The sequence below is a fragment of the Thalassophryne amazonica genome, chromosome 22 (assembly GCF_902500255.1).
Source record: "Thalassophryne amazonica chromosome 22, fThaAma1.1, whole genome shotgun sequence".
Classification (NCBI taxonomy): domain Eukaryota; kingdom Metazoa; phylum Chordata; class Actinopteri; order Batrachoidiformes; family Batrachoididae; genus Thalassophryne; species Thalassophryne amazonica.
Genome location: NC_047124.1, coordinates 6,337,125 through 6,353,630, shown reverse-complemented (window position 1 = coordinate 6,353,630; position 16,506 = coordinate 6,337,125). Strand labels below are relative to the sequence as shown.

The following is a 16,506-nucleotide window of genomic DNA, read 5'->3' as shown; positions in this document are numbered from 1 at the left end:
TTCTTCTGGAGGACAGATCACAACAAGGAACCCGGTGAAACCGGAAGCAGCCTCAGATGAACAAAAAGGTTGATTTGGAAACACAAAAAACTAAACCTCAGGCGGTTCTTCACAGAGAGGACACAAAATAACAACTAGTAACACTAACACAGACTAACTACCACTAACAGGACACTGCCCCAGTGCATGATGGGAGCTGACACACCAGACAAGAAATAATAATAATGCTAATAGAAACTAGAACTTTACTTACATTTCCAGTCACGTTAAACACGAGAATCTGATTGGCTGAGGTCATGATCCTCGGGTTAGACGCGGCGTTATAGATGTCCAGCTTCAAAGGAGCAAAAGTAAGATTTATTATCCTGGATTTAAAGACAAATTCCAAACAGGACAAATATCAGGACACACTCACCGCGGTGGACGGGACCACGTGGTTCCTGAGCAGCTCCAGCAGTTTGGTATGACCCTGAAGGTTCAAGAACAGCCGTCAGAGAGTCCAGGTGGACTGAGATGTCCAACACATAAGAGTCCAATCACATAGAAGGTCCCCTAAAAGCTCAGATTCTCTCAAACATCAGCCGGAAGTGTAATTATTTATTTATTTTTCACAAAATGAACTCTGACCTAAAAATCGATTCTGATATCAAATTGGACCATTTTTTTTTCCAAGCTTTTTGTTCCCGTTCTAATTCTGTGAACATCAACTGGAAAATAAATTACATTAGAACACTTAAAGATGAGCCACATTCAATTTTCTGTCATTTCCATGATGTCATAAAGAGCAGTAAGTCCCTCCTTTCTCAAAATCACCAAGGAGATCAGAGTTCAAGGGAAATTCTTTGATTTGTCAGAAGTAGAGAAGCTTGAATCTTCGACTGGACTGGGCTGCTTGACGCGAGGACGTTTCGCTTCAAATCGCAGAAGCTTCCTCAGCTAAAATTCTTGCTCTGGAAGTCTGACTTCTGTCTGACTCTTGTAGAGAAGAATAAAACAGAAGCCAACAAAAGCTGGAGTTTTAAACCTAACCAGACCCCTCCTACTGAGAGGCAGACTGCTATAGGCTAGTGACTAAACAATAGCTCTAATTAGCAACTATTGTGCTGTAGTTAGCACACCTAATGGCAGGACAGCTGTCCCTCTAATGATGGGATGGATGCCTTTCTGATGGCTCCCTTGATGACGTGAATGACTCATTACCATGAACAAAAGACTGAAACTCCTTTGACCTGAGTACCCCATTGTAAACAGGGGATAAAGTGTGTCTCAGACCCCCTCCCCAGTTAAGGCTGGGTTTCAAACGTTTCACAAAGAATGCCTCCTTGACCCCTCTCTCAAACCATTTCTTCTCTCTGGCTAATATTTTAACTTCATTGTCCTCAAACGTCTGGTTAGTGTCTTTAAGGTGGAGATGAACCGCAGGCTGAGGTCCACTGGCGCCCTCTCTGCGGTGCTGGTATAGCCTTTTGTGTAAAGGTTGCTTCGTTTCACCTATGTAGTGTTCGTTACAGTTTTCCTGACATCTGATATGATACACTACATTGCTCTGTTTGTAACTAGGGATCCTGTCCTTAGGGTGAACTAATTTCTGTCTCAAGGTGTTAATCGGTTTAAAGTAAACTGGGATTTTGTGCTGTCTGAAGATCCTCTGTAGTTTTTCCCCTACTCCTGCTAAATAAGGGAGAGACACTCCTCTTCTTCTTGTCTCCGTCTCCTGTCTATCTGGTCTCTTTGTTCTCTGGGACTTCTGCACTTTGTCCAGGGACCATCGTAGGTACCCACATACTGTGAGGGCTTTCCGGACATGTTGTTGTTCTTTAGCCCTTCCCTCTGCAGTTGTGGGCACCTGTAGGGCTCTGTGTTGAAGCGTCCTGATCACCCTGAGCTTGTGTTCAAGGAGGTGGTTTGAGACGAAGAGCAGATATTGGTCAGTGTGAGTGGGTTTTCTGTAAACCCCTGTCTGGAGCTGCCTGTTCTCTCCAATTGTAACATCACAGTCCAGGAAGGCTAAATGGTTGTTTCTGGCATCCTCACGTGTGAACTTGATATTGGCGTCCACCGAGTTGATGTGTTCTGTAAAGTGCTCAACTTGCTGTTGCTTGATTTTGACAAGCAACAGCAAGTTGAGGAGAGAGAGGAGAGAACAGGCAGCTCCAGACAGGGGTTTACAGAAAACCAACTCACACTGACCAATATCTGCTCTTCGGCTCAAACTACCTCCTTGAACACAAGCTCGGGGTGATCAGGACGCTTCAACACAGAGCCCTACAGGTGCCCACAACTGCAGATGGAAGGGCTAAAGAACAACGTGTCCGGAAAGCCCTCACAGTATGTGGGTACCCACGATGGTCCCTGGACAAAGTGCAGAAGTCCCAGAGAACAAAGAGACCAGATAGACAGGAGACGGAGACAAGAAGAAGAGGAATGTCTCTCCCTTATTTAGCAGGAGTAGGGGAAAAACTACAGAGGATCTTCAGACAGCACAAAATCCCAGTTTACTTTAAACCGGTTAACACCTTGAGACAGAAATTAGTTCACCCTAAGGACATGATCCCTAGTTACAAACAGAGCAATGTAGTGTATTCTATCAGATGTCAGGAAAACTGTAACGAACACTACATAGGTGAAACGAAGCAACCTTTACACAAAAGGCTATACCAGCACCGCAGAGAGGGTGCCAGTGGACCTCAGTCTGCGGTTCACCTCCACCTTAAAGACACTAACCACACGTTTGAGGACAAGGAAGTTAAAATATCAGCCAGAGAGAAGAAATGGTTTGAGAGAGGGGTCAAGGAGGCATTCTTTGTGAAACGTTTGAAACCCAGCCTTAACCGGGAGGGGGTCTGAGACACACTTTATCCCCTGTTTACAATGGGGTACTCAGGTCAAAGGAGTTTCAGTCTTTTGTTCATGGTAATGAGTCATTCACGTCATCAAGGGAGCCATCAGAAAGGCATCCATCCCATCATTAGAGGGACAGCTGTCCTGCCATTAGGTGTGCTAACTACAGCACAATAGTTGCTAATTAGAGCTATTGTTTAGTCACTAGCCTATAGCAGTCTGCCTCTCAGTAGGAGGGGTCTGGTTAGGTTTTAAACTCCAGCTTTTGTTGGCTTCTGTTTTATTCTTCTCTACAAGAGTCAAACAGAAGTCAGACTTCCAGAGCAAGAATTTTAGCTGAGGAAGCTTCTGCGATTTGAAGCGAAACGTCCTCGCATCAAGCAACCCAGTCCAGTCGAAGATTCAAGCTTCTCTACTATGGAAACCACCTGGACAACTGAGAGCCTACACAGAAAGATTTGTCAGAAAATAACAGTTAGCGTAGCTTAGCATGAAGACTATAAATGAGACAAACTGCTGAAATCACAGTCAAAGTATAAATGGTTGTACTTTATGACATCACATTTGTGCTTTTTGAATTTACACTCAGTCAGTTCATGGGTGCAAGAAGGAACTTTACATGGTGCAGACTCACTTGAGGGCTACTGAAGTACTGCAGGTAGCCGTCCTGCAACGTGTCAAAGGCGAAGCTAGTGGGCGCGAACACAGTGTAAGGACCCGCCATGTCCATCAGAGACAACATGTCCACTTTCTGCAAAACATACCAATACCTTACAACACAGCACCCCCTACAGGCCACAATGCAAATACAGAACAATGTGTAATGTAATGTGTTTGGCCTGGGGGCGGGGTCATCTTTGGTCCAGACTCTTTTCGTTTTGAGTCAGTGAGCTAAAGAAGACGTACTTGTAATAAAGACTTGAAGGTGTCAAATTTGCCGTAGTCAGAAATGATCTTCATCAGGTTCTCCTGTGGACAAACATGTTGGACATTAGCACCAAGGGTGAGTGGATGAACCGCATGAACACATGAGCGCATCGTCACCTGGCGCTCACTGTCCACAGTAGCAGAGACGCTGTCCATCAGCTTGTTGATGATGTGGATCACACCATTGGAGGCAATGACATCAGACTGGATGACCACGCCCTTCTTTCTGCTGCCATGGATACGGATTTTGGTCTGAGTGTCCTGTTAAAAAATCAATTTTAAGAAGGATTTTTTTTCGTGTGTGTTTTTTTGTCCAGTAAATGATGAATTTTCTCCACTCAGATGTTTGTACATATTTTTTCAAACCCTTATTATGATGATTTTTACTCAACGCTGACTGTATATTTCATGTCAGAAATGTGTTTTTTTTTTTTTTTTTTTATGGACACGTTGCTGTCTCACCCCCTCGGATGTGTCCATCTCGGCTGATTTCCCCGTCAGTGTGTAGTAGACGTCAGTTTTCTTCAGGCTGTCAAAGGGCATCATACCAGCAACAATGTGCAGGTTACACAGGTATTTCGCTTTGGAAAGGTCAGAGGTCAGAGACTTCACCTGTAAAGATAGACAAAAATTACAAAGTCAAAGTGGATTATAAAGTTCTGAATATCGCGTCACGAGTACTGAACATCTGTGGTAATAAAACTGGATTTTTTTTTTTTTCCCATTGGCTCATCAATTGTAAATTTAAAGTTGAGACTTTAAAACACTTAAGTCACATGAAAAATTATTTGAATTCCATCTTCTCACAGAAGTTCCTTTAAAGCCTTTATTGATCGGGACAAAGACGGTGAATGGACCCAAATTCTGCAGAGACCATGACACCGAACCTGAAAGACAAAACGTGACTGCTCAGTTCTTCATGTTCTAACCGACTTTATTCATGTTACAGGGTAAATCATAGTGCACCCGTCCTATAATTACGTTATAACACCGTTAGTCATGTGGGTCAGTGAACATGGAGGTTCTGGTTTGGGAGCAGGATCACGCTTTGGAATTGTTCCGTGTATCATCTCATACCGAACAGCGTGATGCTGCTTGTCAGCTGACCCCTCCACTGGCTGTCGGGCTCCGTGTTCAGGTCGTTCAGACGCTGCATGATGTTCCCGTAGCAGACTTTACCGTTACCGATGTAACCTTGGAGACAGGTGCATCTGAAAGACAGACAGACATCTGAGAGACATGACAGGAACATGCATGAGACACGTGAGGTACATCTATTAGATGTCTGAGAGACATCAGAGGGACATCCATGAGACATGTGAGAGACATCAGCGGGACATGTGAGAGACATCTGTGAGAAATGAGAGGAACATCTATGAGACAAGGGAGAGACATGAGCGGGACATGTGAGAGACATCTATGAGAAATGAGAGGAACATCTATGAGACACCTGAGAGACAACTATGAGAAATGAGAGGAACATCTATGAGACAAGTGAGAAACATCAGCAGGACATGAAAGAGACATCTATGAGACATGAGACATGACAGGAACATCTATGGGACATGCGAAAGACATCTATAAGTCAAGTAAGGTACATCTATTAGATGTCTGAGAGACATCAGAGGTACATCTATGAGACATGTGAGAGACATCAGCGGGACATGTGAGAGACATCTATGAGAAATGAGAGGAACATCTATGGGACATGCGAAAGACATCTATAAGTCAAGTAAGGTACATCTATTAGATGTCTGAGAGACATCAGAGGTACATCTATGAGACATGTGAGAGACATCAGCGGGACATGTGAGAGACATCTATGAGAAATGAGAGGAACATCTATGGGACATGCGAAAGACATCTATAAGTCAAGTAAGGTACATCTATTAGATGTCTGAGAGACATCAGAGGTACATCTATGAGACATGTGAGAGACATCAGCGGGACATGTGAGAGACATCTATGAGAAATGAGAGGAACATCTATGAGGCACCTGAGAGACATCTATGAGAAATGAGAGGAACATCTATGAGACAAGTGAGAAACATCAGCAGGACATGAAAGAGACATCTATGAGACATGACAGGAACATCTATGGGACATGCGAAAGACATCTATAAGTCAAGTAAGGTACATCTATTAGATGTCTGAGAGACATCAGAGGTACATCTATGAGACACGTAACAGACATCAGCGGGACATGTGAGAGACATCTATGAGACATGATAGGAATATCTGTGGGACATGTGAGAGACATCTATGAGACAAGTGAGGTACATCTATTAGATGTCTGAGAAACATGTGTGAGAGACATCTATGACAGACATCTAGACATCTGAGACAGATCAGAGGGACATCTATGAGACATGCAAGGAACATCTATGAGACATGTGAGAGACATCAGGGGGACCATCAATGAGACATCACTGAGGCATGAGATGGACATCTATGAGACGTGAGGGGGACATTTATGAGACATGAGAGGGATATGTGACATGAGAGGGAGATCAATGAGGCATCTATGAGACATAAGAGGGACATCTATGAGACATGAGAAGAACATCTATGAAACATCAATAAGACATACTGGCACATCTATGAGACATCTAGAAGACATGAGAGAAAAATCTGTGAGTCATGTGAGAGACATCTGAGACATCCGAGGGACATCTATGAGAGATGTGAAGAACATCTGAAACATGTGGGAGAGACATCAATGAGAAATGAGAAGAACATCTATGAAACATCTGAGAGACATCTATGAGACATGTGAAGAGCATCTGAAACATGTGGAAGAGACATCTAAGAGACATGTGAAGAGCATCTGAAACATGTGAGAGAGACATCTATGAGACATGTGAAGAGCATCTGAAACATGTGGGAGACACATCTATGAGAAATGAGAAGAACATCTACGAAACATCTGAGAGACATCAGAGGGACATCTATGCGACGTGAAGGACATCTGAAACATGTTTGAGACATCTATAAGACATGAAAGCAACATCTGAAAGATGTGTGAGAGACATCAATGAAATGTGTGAGATGGATCATATCTGCTGATCCATGTGATTGCTCCCTGCTGTGCCATGACCATGAGGACTCTCTGGATCAAGGTTGAGCATCATTGAAACTAGAATTTGGAACTCAGTGTGTGTGAACTTGATATGTGTGCAGGCTAGATGAGAACATTTGAACAGGTTTTGCTCGGTGACAGGGCACTTTGTTGAGGGGTTAGAGGTCTGTCTGGTTTGCTGTGAGCTGTGGGGAATCTCCTGCCTCAGTGGTGGACCTGTTTCACCGGGACTCTAATTCTCACCTCACATTTGAACCCATCACTGTGAACTCTACGTGAGGTAGTTTAGCTGCAACATTTCTGTCTATCTTGTCTGTATTTTGTCATATTAGGAATAACAGATGGTCACCCCACTGAGCCTGGTCTGCTGGAGGTTTCTTCCTGAGGAGGAGTATTTTTTTCTTGACATTGTCATGTAAGGTGCTTGCTCATGGGCCATGGAAGGTTTAACCCTGTGATTGTGTTGTGATTAAATTTGTGATAAATTTTGTTAACATCAGACTGTAATTAAAATCATGTTGGGAAACTGTAATCTTCAGTTATCTCTGGTTCGGTTTATGATCCTGGTTGAGGTTTCTCAGGTTTTGAGGTGCTGCTGGATATGTTCCCTGAAATAAAGTCACATACTCGACTTGATATGGTGCCACAGTGGAACAGTTGGCATTCCTGTGGCAGGAACTTGGTTTGCAAGAATCCCTCAGACTGCAGCGGACTCCATCCTGCAGGTCATGGAACCCATAAAGACACTCGCAGTGAGACTGTAGGACAGGAAACACAGAAACTGTTCTGAAACCAACACCAGTACCAATCCCAAATCTGCCAAAACCCTTTCTTGGTCTAAGCCTGATCCTGATCCTGATCCTTGATACTCATCCTGATACTTCCAGCCTTCCCAACAACACTTCCAGGCCCTACACAAACCTGACCTTAGTCTCAGTCCTAATCCTGGTCTCAAATCTGTATTTGATCCAGATCAGTCAGTTTTACCTTTCCAGGTCCATCGTTCACACAGTGGGTGGAGTCAGCGGAACAGCCTCCATAGTTGGTCTGACAGCGGTCGATGGCCATGCAGACACGTCCGTCCCCTCTGTAGCCCTCGTTACAATTACACAGGTGTTTGTTGGGACCAGTGTGGGCACAGGTGGCATGGGCGTGGCAAACCTGCTGGAGACACGGGTTGATGGCTGAGGAGATGCACAAACACAAAGTCCTTCAGGGAGATGTTAGAGTCCCAAGAAACCAGTGTGGTCATCACTACACATTGACCTCAAAGCTTTACTGCCCCCTAGTGGGCAGACAGACTCACAGACACACTGTCCTCCTGAGTACTGGTAACCCGGTAAACACTGACACATCAGCTGTCTGCTCAGAGCGTCCTCCATACAGCGAGCGTTCTGCTGGCAGCGCAGCGCCGAGCACTCAGGTGACTCTGAAAGCAGGTGATACGTTTCCATGGAGACAGACGTAAAACGAGGCTGAAGATGATTTCATGATTAAAAAAAAAAAAAAACAGGAACCAATCGGATCACAGCCATCAAAATATTTACTCATTTGCACCACCTACTGCTGGAAGCTGGTACTGCAGTTGTTGGGAGGCCACATGACTGATGTTGGTAAACACACTTTAAACAATTACTGTCTCAATCACTGTATGATTAAAAAAAGAAAAAAAACTATGGTCCACTTGTCCAGGTGGGACAGAACCCCGCCCCCCACAGACAAAATTACATTTGCAAATAATTTATGTGATTAATTAAAGTTTTTAAATTAGAGTCTCACCCTGGTCACAGTTTAGTCCCTGATATCCCGAAAAACATAAACACGATCCGTGACCTTTCAATCCAGAAAGACACAAACCATGAACACACCTACACACTGACACACACACACACACACACACACACACACACACACACACACACACACACACACACACACACACACACACACACACACACACACACAAGAATATTAATACATTTTTAATAAAGATGTGGACGACAGTTGAAAGGTGTTTTAGTTCTGGATGGTACCTGAGCTGCAGGAAGGTCCATATCGATTGGGTTCACAGTCCTCACAAGCAAATCCTGCAAAACCCACCTGAACCCAACAGAGAATTTTAGGAACTTGTGGGGACCTCACACTGATGCCAGAACATTCTCCACAAAACAAAAACTAACCAGAAACTAACCCATAGCTACCTTTACTACAGCCTAAAGTGAACTGAAACCAAACATGACTTTAATCTGAATTAAACCAAAATTAAATTTGTGTGTGTGTGTGTGTACTCTGTGCATACACTCTGTGCGTGCACTCTGTGTGTGTACTCTGTGCATACACTCGGTGTGCATGTACTCTGTGTGTGTGTGTACTCTGTGCATACACTCTGTGCGTGCACTCTGTGTGTGTACTCTGTGCATACACTCGGTGTGCATGTACTCTGTGTGTGTGTGTACTCTGTGCATACACTCGGTGTGTGTGTACTCTGTGTGTGTGTACTGTGTGTGTACACTGTGCATACACTCTGTGCGTGCTCTGTGTGTGTACTCTGTGTGTGTACTCTGTGCATACACTCTGTGCGTGCACTCTGTGTGTGTATTCTGTGTGTGTACTCTGTGCATACACTCTGTGCGTGCTCTGTGTGTGTAGTCTGTGTGTGCATTCTGTGTATGTACAGCACTCTGTGTGTGTACACTGTGCGTGTGTACTCTGCATACGCTGCGTGCACTCTGTTTGTACACTGTGCATACACTCTGTGTGTGCGTACTGTGCGTGTGTACTCTGCATACACTGCATGCACTCTGTGTGTGTGTACACTGTGCATACACTCTGTGCATACATTCTGTGCGTCCACTCTTTGTGTGTGCACTCTGTGTGTATGTACACTGTGCCTACACTCTGTGCGTGCACTCTGTGTGTGTACTCTGTGCGTACACTCTGTGTGTGTACTCTGTGTGTGCACTCTGTGTGTGTACACTGTGCATACACTCTGTGTGTGCACTCTGTGTGTGTGTGTGTACTCTGTGTGCTCACTGTGTGTGTAGTCTGTGCGTGCACTGTGTGTGTGTGTGTGTGCACTCTGTGTGTACACTCTATGTGTGTGTACTCTGTGTGTGTGCACTCTGTGTGTGCAAACTCTGTTTGTGTGTGCTCTGTGTGTACTCAATGTCGTTACCTTACAGCTGCAGGTTCCATTTCCTCCCATGCCATCTAAACAGCGTCCGTTGTTGTTGCACGGTTTGTCTGCATTTTCAGGACACTCTGAAACACAAAGTCACGCTCAGATGTCTGTCACATGTTGCGATGATGGAATGTCTCAAAACATTTTGGATTTTCTGTGGGGTTCTTTTTGGGGGTGTGGGTGTGTGTGTGTGTGTGGGGGGGGGTGTCTGATAAAAACACACACCTCTGTTTGAAACTAAATGGATTTGGCTCCAGAACAAAGGTGTCAACGTGAGTTTCATCGTTTCTGAAAAATGTCCTGTTTGCTTCACAAATACGAGATTAAAGAACAGGATGGAAAATAAACTCTGGGATTCTGGTTTGAACCAAATAAAATTCACCAACATAACACCTGATCCACTGATTCAGCGTTTAAATGACAAAAGGTCACAGTTTTTCTCTGAGGTCAACGTGCTCTGCAGGCTGCTGCAGCACCCTCTGTCTGTGACTGCACACAGTGCGCCGCTCAATCTCCCTGTTTGTTGTCACGTCAGCAGAAACCTCCCAAACCTGCTCTGAGACCTGCTGAAGAGCATCAGCTGGAGGTCATCATTTTTGCAAACTCATCCACGCGCACGGCGATAACACGCCACCAACCCGGCTGAGGAAACATCAGGGCCTCCGACTCAGCACATTCCCCATCTGCTGACCACCAGATCCTCAGGACAGGATGGAAGTCCTCAAATCGCAAGAGCCCAAGATGCATCCTGCATCCTGGAGGTGGGCGGAGTCTCCCTCTCCTTTCCTGTCTGCTTTGGTACCCCTCTGTCACGTTGTCCAGTTTCAGGAGCTTTTTGACCTTTGACCTTCCTCCTTTGAGCACATTTTCTCCAGAGTGAAGCACCATCATTATATTTCATATATTATGCAAATCACACTTAACCAACACAGTGCTGCAAGGACACCAAGATCTCAAGAGTGGGCCTGTCAGTGTGTGTGTGTGTGTGTGTGTGTGTGCGTGCGTGCGTGCGTGCAGATATTTGCAAATCAAACAAAGCTCTGTGTAGACGAGATTAACCAGGCAGCAGGGTCGAGGGTCTGCAGCCTCTGATGTAGTTTTTGTCTCATTCAGCTTGTGTGAAATAAAACCTTGTGAGCAGAAACATCTACAGGCGGTGGTGAGATGTGCGGGGTGTGGATGACCTTTGACCTGTCAGTACACACCGATGCAGTCTTGGCCCCAGTACCCGGGACAGCAGCTGGTCTGCTCGACCTGACGGGAACAGACGAAGGAGCAGCCTTTGATGGCCAGCTTCAGACTGGCCGTGCGGATGTAGTAACTGAAACACACAGAACAAATGTTAACTGACCGTCTGTTGCTGGTCGCTTTCCAGTTTAGCCACACTCACCTACAGTCCTCAGGAGTGGGATTCTTGGTGAAGCCAGCCGGACAGATGGTCAAAGCGTTCAGGCTGCACGAGCGACACGTCGTCTGCGTCCTCAGAACCGTCGTGTTGGTACAGAAATTCTGTAAGAAACAGACAAAACGTGACCATCATGTTGCCTGACACAAAACGAAACAATCTTTTTCTGTCTCTCCTGCAAAACTGTTAATTAGATACCATTACACATACTTCCAGTAGGTGTCGTAGTTTCACAAGCAAGGTGTTTGACACCTGTCACTCACACACACACACACACACACACACACACACACACACACACACACACACACACACACACACACACACACACACACACACAGTTACGTCATTGCTGCCTGATCGTTTTGGTGATATTGCGTCCACTTTATGATATCATCAATAGTTCAATGTGCAGAGGAAAAAAACAACATGTGGTCCGGGTCCAACATGTGGACCGGTCCTGACACACTCACCGGGTCTGTGAACTTCAGTCAAATTAATCATGTAGTTTACAGCTGATCTGTCTTGATGTAAATATAAAGAAATATTGTATGTTTATGCTTGTGTTCATCCCCCTGACTTGTCAAATAAAGGCTGTAAAAGTGATGACTTGATCATTATATTTAGCAAAAATTGCCCCCATCCTGTTTTTTGGAGTGTTTACGTCCTTTAATAAAGAAATGGTTGAATATTAACAAATTAAATCAAGTTGGCCAGAAAAAAAAACATGAAATATCTTTGATTAATTAAGTCTTTCATGTTGTTTACACATTAAAGGAACGTCACTTATGTCAACATGTCACACTTCATACGAGACATAAAAATCCCTTTAATGAATGGATGAGTGATGCTGTTACCTGTCCAGGTGCGCTTCTCGTTGTCATCATCATCGTCATCATCATCGTCATCGTCAGAGACACAAACACGCTGCTCGGAGTGGACGCCATGTCGTCTTCTGTCGTCTTCTGTCCTCCGTCTCTTTATCTGAACTCTCTCTCTTCCTCTCTCACTCTGTCATTTCCTGCCTCCCTCATCACACACCAGCCCATCTCACCACACACACACACACACACACACACACACACACACACACACACACACACACACACACACACACACACACACACACACACAGCTCACCCCCCACCCTCCAAAAAACCGGCTGAGTCCTGATTCATAACCAAACACAAAAACTATAATCCAACTGTTGATCAATCAATCAATCAATCAATCAATCAATCAATCGATCAATCAATCAATCAATGTGGATATAAAGGGAAAAACGCACCCACTCCAAATAAACCAAAGAAGAAGAGCACTCACCGCACATACTTCTGCCAAACCCATCAGTCCTCAGCTGTGCTGACAGCAGGTGGTGCTGTTTCACTACACTAAAAATTAATTTAGAAACAATAACTCGTAAAACACTCAGCACCATGGAAGACATGTTCAAGAACATTTAATGCTAATTATAGTTCTAAAATAAATACTAAAATAAAATAAAACTAATAAGGGGTGGGGGGGGGGGGTATAAGGATATCTACAGAAAAGAAAACAACACATTTTCACAAGCCGGGGGACCCTGAGGCCACAGGTGGGAATCGATCCCATGACATTCTTGTTGTGAGGCAACAGTGCTAACCACTAAGTCACCATGCTGCCACAATTTGGTTAATGTTGATGCAAGGTCACTGTCAACAATCAACCTCAAAGGTCAAACTTCAAAGGCAAGGTTAAAGGTGAAGTTACTGTGTCATAAAACTTAACAACCTTTTTTTTTCTTTTCAGGTACTTTTAGTTTTTCACAGTGTCAGTCTGATCACATGAGTGAGTGCAGAAACCATCAAAGGTCACATCATTTCTGGGTCAAAGGTCCCTGCAGTTCAGGTAGATGTTTGCTGTCTCGTACTAAAGTGTTCCAATACTTTATTTTGTTTTGCGTTTTGATTTTCTGTCCTAAAGAGTGAAGAACTTTGAACTGACATGTTACCGTCAGTGAAATCTGTTCATTTTCATGACGGTAGTAAAGTGACACATTGTGACCGCTGGTCTGGGATCAGATTTGTGCCAGTTCACATAATGACAGGATTTCCTGGCGTGTAAATCTGATGTTCCTGGATCTTTGTGCGCCGTCAGGACTTTCAGGGAAAACATTTTGTGCTGAACGTTCACTCTGATCTAAAAAAGAAAAAAACAAATAAAAAAGAAACCTGCACTTTAACACAGTGAGCTACTTTTGGTGAGGAAATCTAAATCTGTCATCAAAATAATCAGCATTTTTTTGATCACTAATTAATAATTAAGATTGTTGAAACAAAATTTGTAAGAACTTATTTAATCCAAGTCAGATCGGCTGAGACGACCCCAAGCAAAAAGGGAGGAGCCAAAAGAACTTAAATCATTGTTATGTATTTACCTTTTCCCTGACCCAGACCACCAGCCAAGGTTTAACCCTGACCCAGCCTATGAGCCAAGGTTTAACCCTGACCCAGCCTATGAGCCAAGGTTTAACCCTGACCCAGACCACCAGCCAAGGTTTAACCCTGACCCAGCCTATGAGCCAAGGTTTAACCCTGACCCAGCCTATGAGCCAAGGTTTAACCCTGACCCAGCCTATGAGCCAAGGTTTAACCCTGACCCAGCCTATGAGCCAAGGTTTAACCCTGACCCAGACCACCAGCCAAGGTTTAACCCTGACCCAGCCTATGAGCCAAGGTTTAACCCTGACCCAGCCTATGAGCCAAGGTTTAACCCTGACCCAGCCTATGAGCCAAGGTTTAACCCTGACCCAGACCACCAGCCAAGGTTTAACCCTGACCCAGCCTATGAGCCAAGGTTTAACCCTGACCCAGCCTATGAGCCAAGGTTTAACCCTGACCCAGACCACCAGCCAAGGTTTAACCCTGACCCAGCCTATGAGCCAAGGTTTAACCCTGACCCAGCCTATGAGCCAAGGTTTAACCCTGACCCAGACCACCAGCCAAGGTTTAACCCAGACACAGCCCATGAGCCAAGGATTAAGCCTGACCCAGCCCATGAACAAAGGTTTAAACCTGACCCAGCCCACCAGCCAAGGTTTAACCCTGACCCAGCCTATGAACCAAGGTTTAACCCTGACCCAGTCCATGAGCCAAGGTTTAACCCTGACCCAGCCTATGAACCAAGGTTTAACCCTGACCCAGTCCATGAGCCAAGGTTTAACCCTGACCCAGCCTATGAACCAAGGTTTAACCCTGACCCAGCCTATGAACCAAGGTTTAACCCTGACCCAGTCCATGAGCCAAGGTTTAACCCTGACCCAGCCTATGAACCAAGGTTTAACCCTGACCCAGTCCATGAGCCAAGGTTTAACCCTGACCCAGTCCATGAGCCAAGGTTTAACCCTGACCCAGCCTATGAACTAAGGTTTAACCCTGACCCAGTCCATGAGCCAAGGTTTAACCCTGACCCAGCCCACCAGTGAGTTTAAATCATTTACTCACAGTCACTGGTTCTTTCCGTTCCAAGGCTCATTCCACGTGACCCACCGATGCTCCTCAGTGCAACAGGAAGTTTGTCACCATCTATCTTCCATCGTCTATCGCAGGGGTGGGCAATCATGTGCCATAAAGGGCCGAGACACTGCAGGTTTTCCATGCAACCAATCACCTCAGCAGGTGATTTCATTAAAGATCAGGTGTTTCAGCAGGTGATTTCATAGACAACCAGGTGTTTATGTTCAGAGCAGAAGCTCATCAGCAACCCACCTGCTGAGGTGATTGGTTACACGGAAAACCTGCAGTGTCTCGGCCCGCGACGCCCACCCCTGGACTCTATCGGCAACCTCAGGGGTCGACCTGCTGGTTCCTCTAGTGGTGGCTCAGTGACCTCCACTCACCTCATGCAGGCAGGATGACAGAGAGCAAATCTCATTCAATCAATCAATCAATCAATCAATCAATCAATCAATCAATCAATCAATCAATCAATCAATCAGAATGACTAATATCACCTGTAACAGCTAATTAACAGGTAACATGATAACTAGCAGTAATTCCAGGAATCTGAGTCCTTCCCCATCAGTGAGTAATAGACTTGAGATGAAAGTTAATGACTCAGTGTGGCTAAGAACAAGATGATTATGAACAAGATCTGAGAAGCCTTTAAATGACTCCAGAGGATCAGACAGGTTTGATCTCAACAAGCAGAATGTTCTAGAGAACAGAGAAAACTCTGTGACCTGCCCACTTCTTTTTGACCCTTAGAACAAACACACAGTAATCGTGCCTCCTGAGAACGCAGAACGCGAGTCAATGCATAAGGTTTAATTTGGTCAGCCATATAGGAGCCCCGAGTCCATGAAGGATTTTCTTTGTTAATAACAAAACCTCAAAATCTGACTTTAAAAAGCCAGTGGAGGAAGGCCAGAATCGCGGTAACATGATCAAACTTTCTCTTCATGGTCAAAACTCCAGCAGCAGCAGCAGCAGCATTTTGAATCATTTGGAGACCAGATCAGAGTCAATCACTTCATCTTGTCTGAATTTTAAAATAAATTATTGCATTATTGTGATGGAAGAGAGGCTAAGGAGTTTGCTGGTTCAGTTCCCAAGCTGTCTCACGCCTTCCCGTCTATCTTTCAGAACAAACAACAAACATAAGTATAGATTTTTTAAAAAGAAGCCCCAAGAAACTGTAAAAGCAGGGACAACTGTTGAATTTCTGGAAAACATCTCTATAAATGTCTGAACCTGTACACTGCACACTGCTCTCTCCCTTTCAGTCCACTAGGGGGCAGTAGAACGCTTATTATTAAATTTACAGAAGTCAAAACGTTTGCGCTCTCACGTACATTAATGTTAATTAAAGTCTAAGAGATTGAACTCCAAATGTAAACAAAACACAGAAATAATCATCCACACGGCAGAGGTTTGTATTTAAAACATCTGACATTTTATTCAGTCAGCAGATGGAGATTTCTCTTGATTTTATTGATGTCTTGATTTATTGACTGAACACGATTTTTCAAATGTTTTCATTAAAGGTATAAATGTTATTAGTTGTATCTACACCGATGTGAAACAGGTCCGGCAT

At 44.5% G+C, this 16,506-nt stretch overlaps 1 protein-coding gene across 1 annotated transcript in view; it reads right to left on the bottom strand.

Annotated features, from left to right (window-relative positions):
- stab2 (stabilin 2) overlaps positions 1-12,426 on the bottom strand; it is a 48,575-nt gene extending 36,149 nt beyond the window's left edge. Inside the window, exons 1-17 of the mRNA XM_034163141.1 lie at positions 12,291-12,426; positions 11,419-11,537; positions 11,234-11,349; positions 10,023-10,108; positions 8,881-8,947; positions 8,627-8,722; positions 8,154-8,276; positions 7,835-8,031; positions 7,475-7,605; positions 4,846-4,979; positions 4,576-4,655; positions 4,231-4,380; positions 3,886-4,029; positions 3,748-3,810; positions 3,476-3,592; positions 416-469; positions 254-334 (exon numbers count right to left, since the gene is read on the bottom strand). Coding sequence (XP_034019032.1) covers positions 254-334; positions 416-469; positions 3,476-3,592; positions 3,748-3,810; positions 3,886-4,029; positions 4,231-4,380; positions 4,576-4,655; positions 4,846-4,979; positions 7,475-7,605; positions 7,835-8,031; positions 8,154-8,276; positions 8,627-8,722; positions 8,881-8,947; positions 10,023-10,108; positions 11,234-11,349; positions 11,419-11,537; positions 12,291-12,380 — 1,848 coding nt within the window. The 5' untranslated portion in view covers positions 12,381-12,426. The remainder of the gene's footprint in view (positions 1-253; positions 335-415; positions 470-3,475; positions 3,593-3,747; positions 3,811-3,885; positions 4,030-4,230; positions 4,381-4,575; positions 4,656-4,845; positions 4,980-7,474; positions 7,606-7,834; positions 8,032-8,153; positions 8,277-8,626; positions 8,723-8,880; positions 8,948-10,022; positions 10,109-11,233; positions 11,350-11,418; positions 11,538-12,290) is intronic.
- Positions 12,427-16,506: the final 4,080 nt, after the last annotated feature.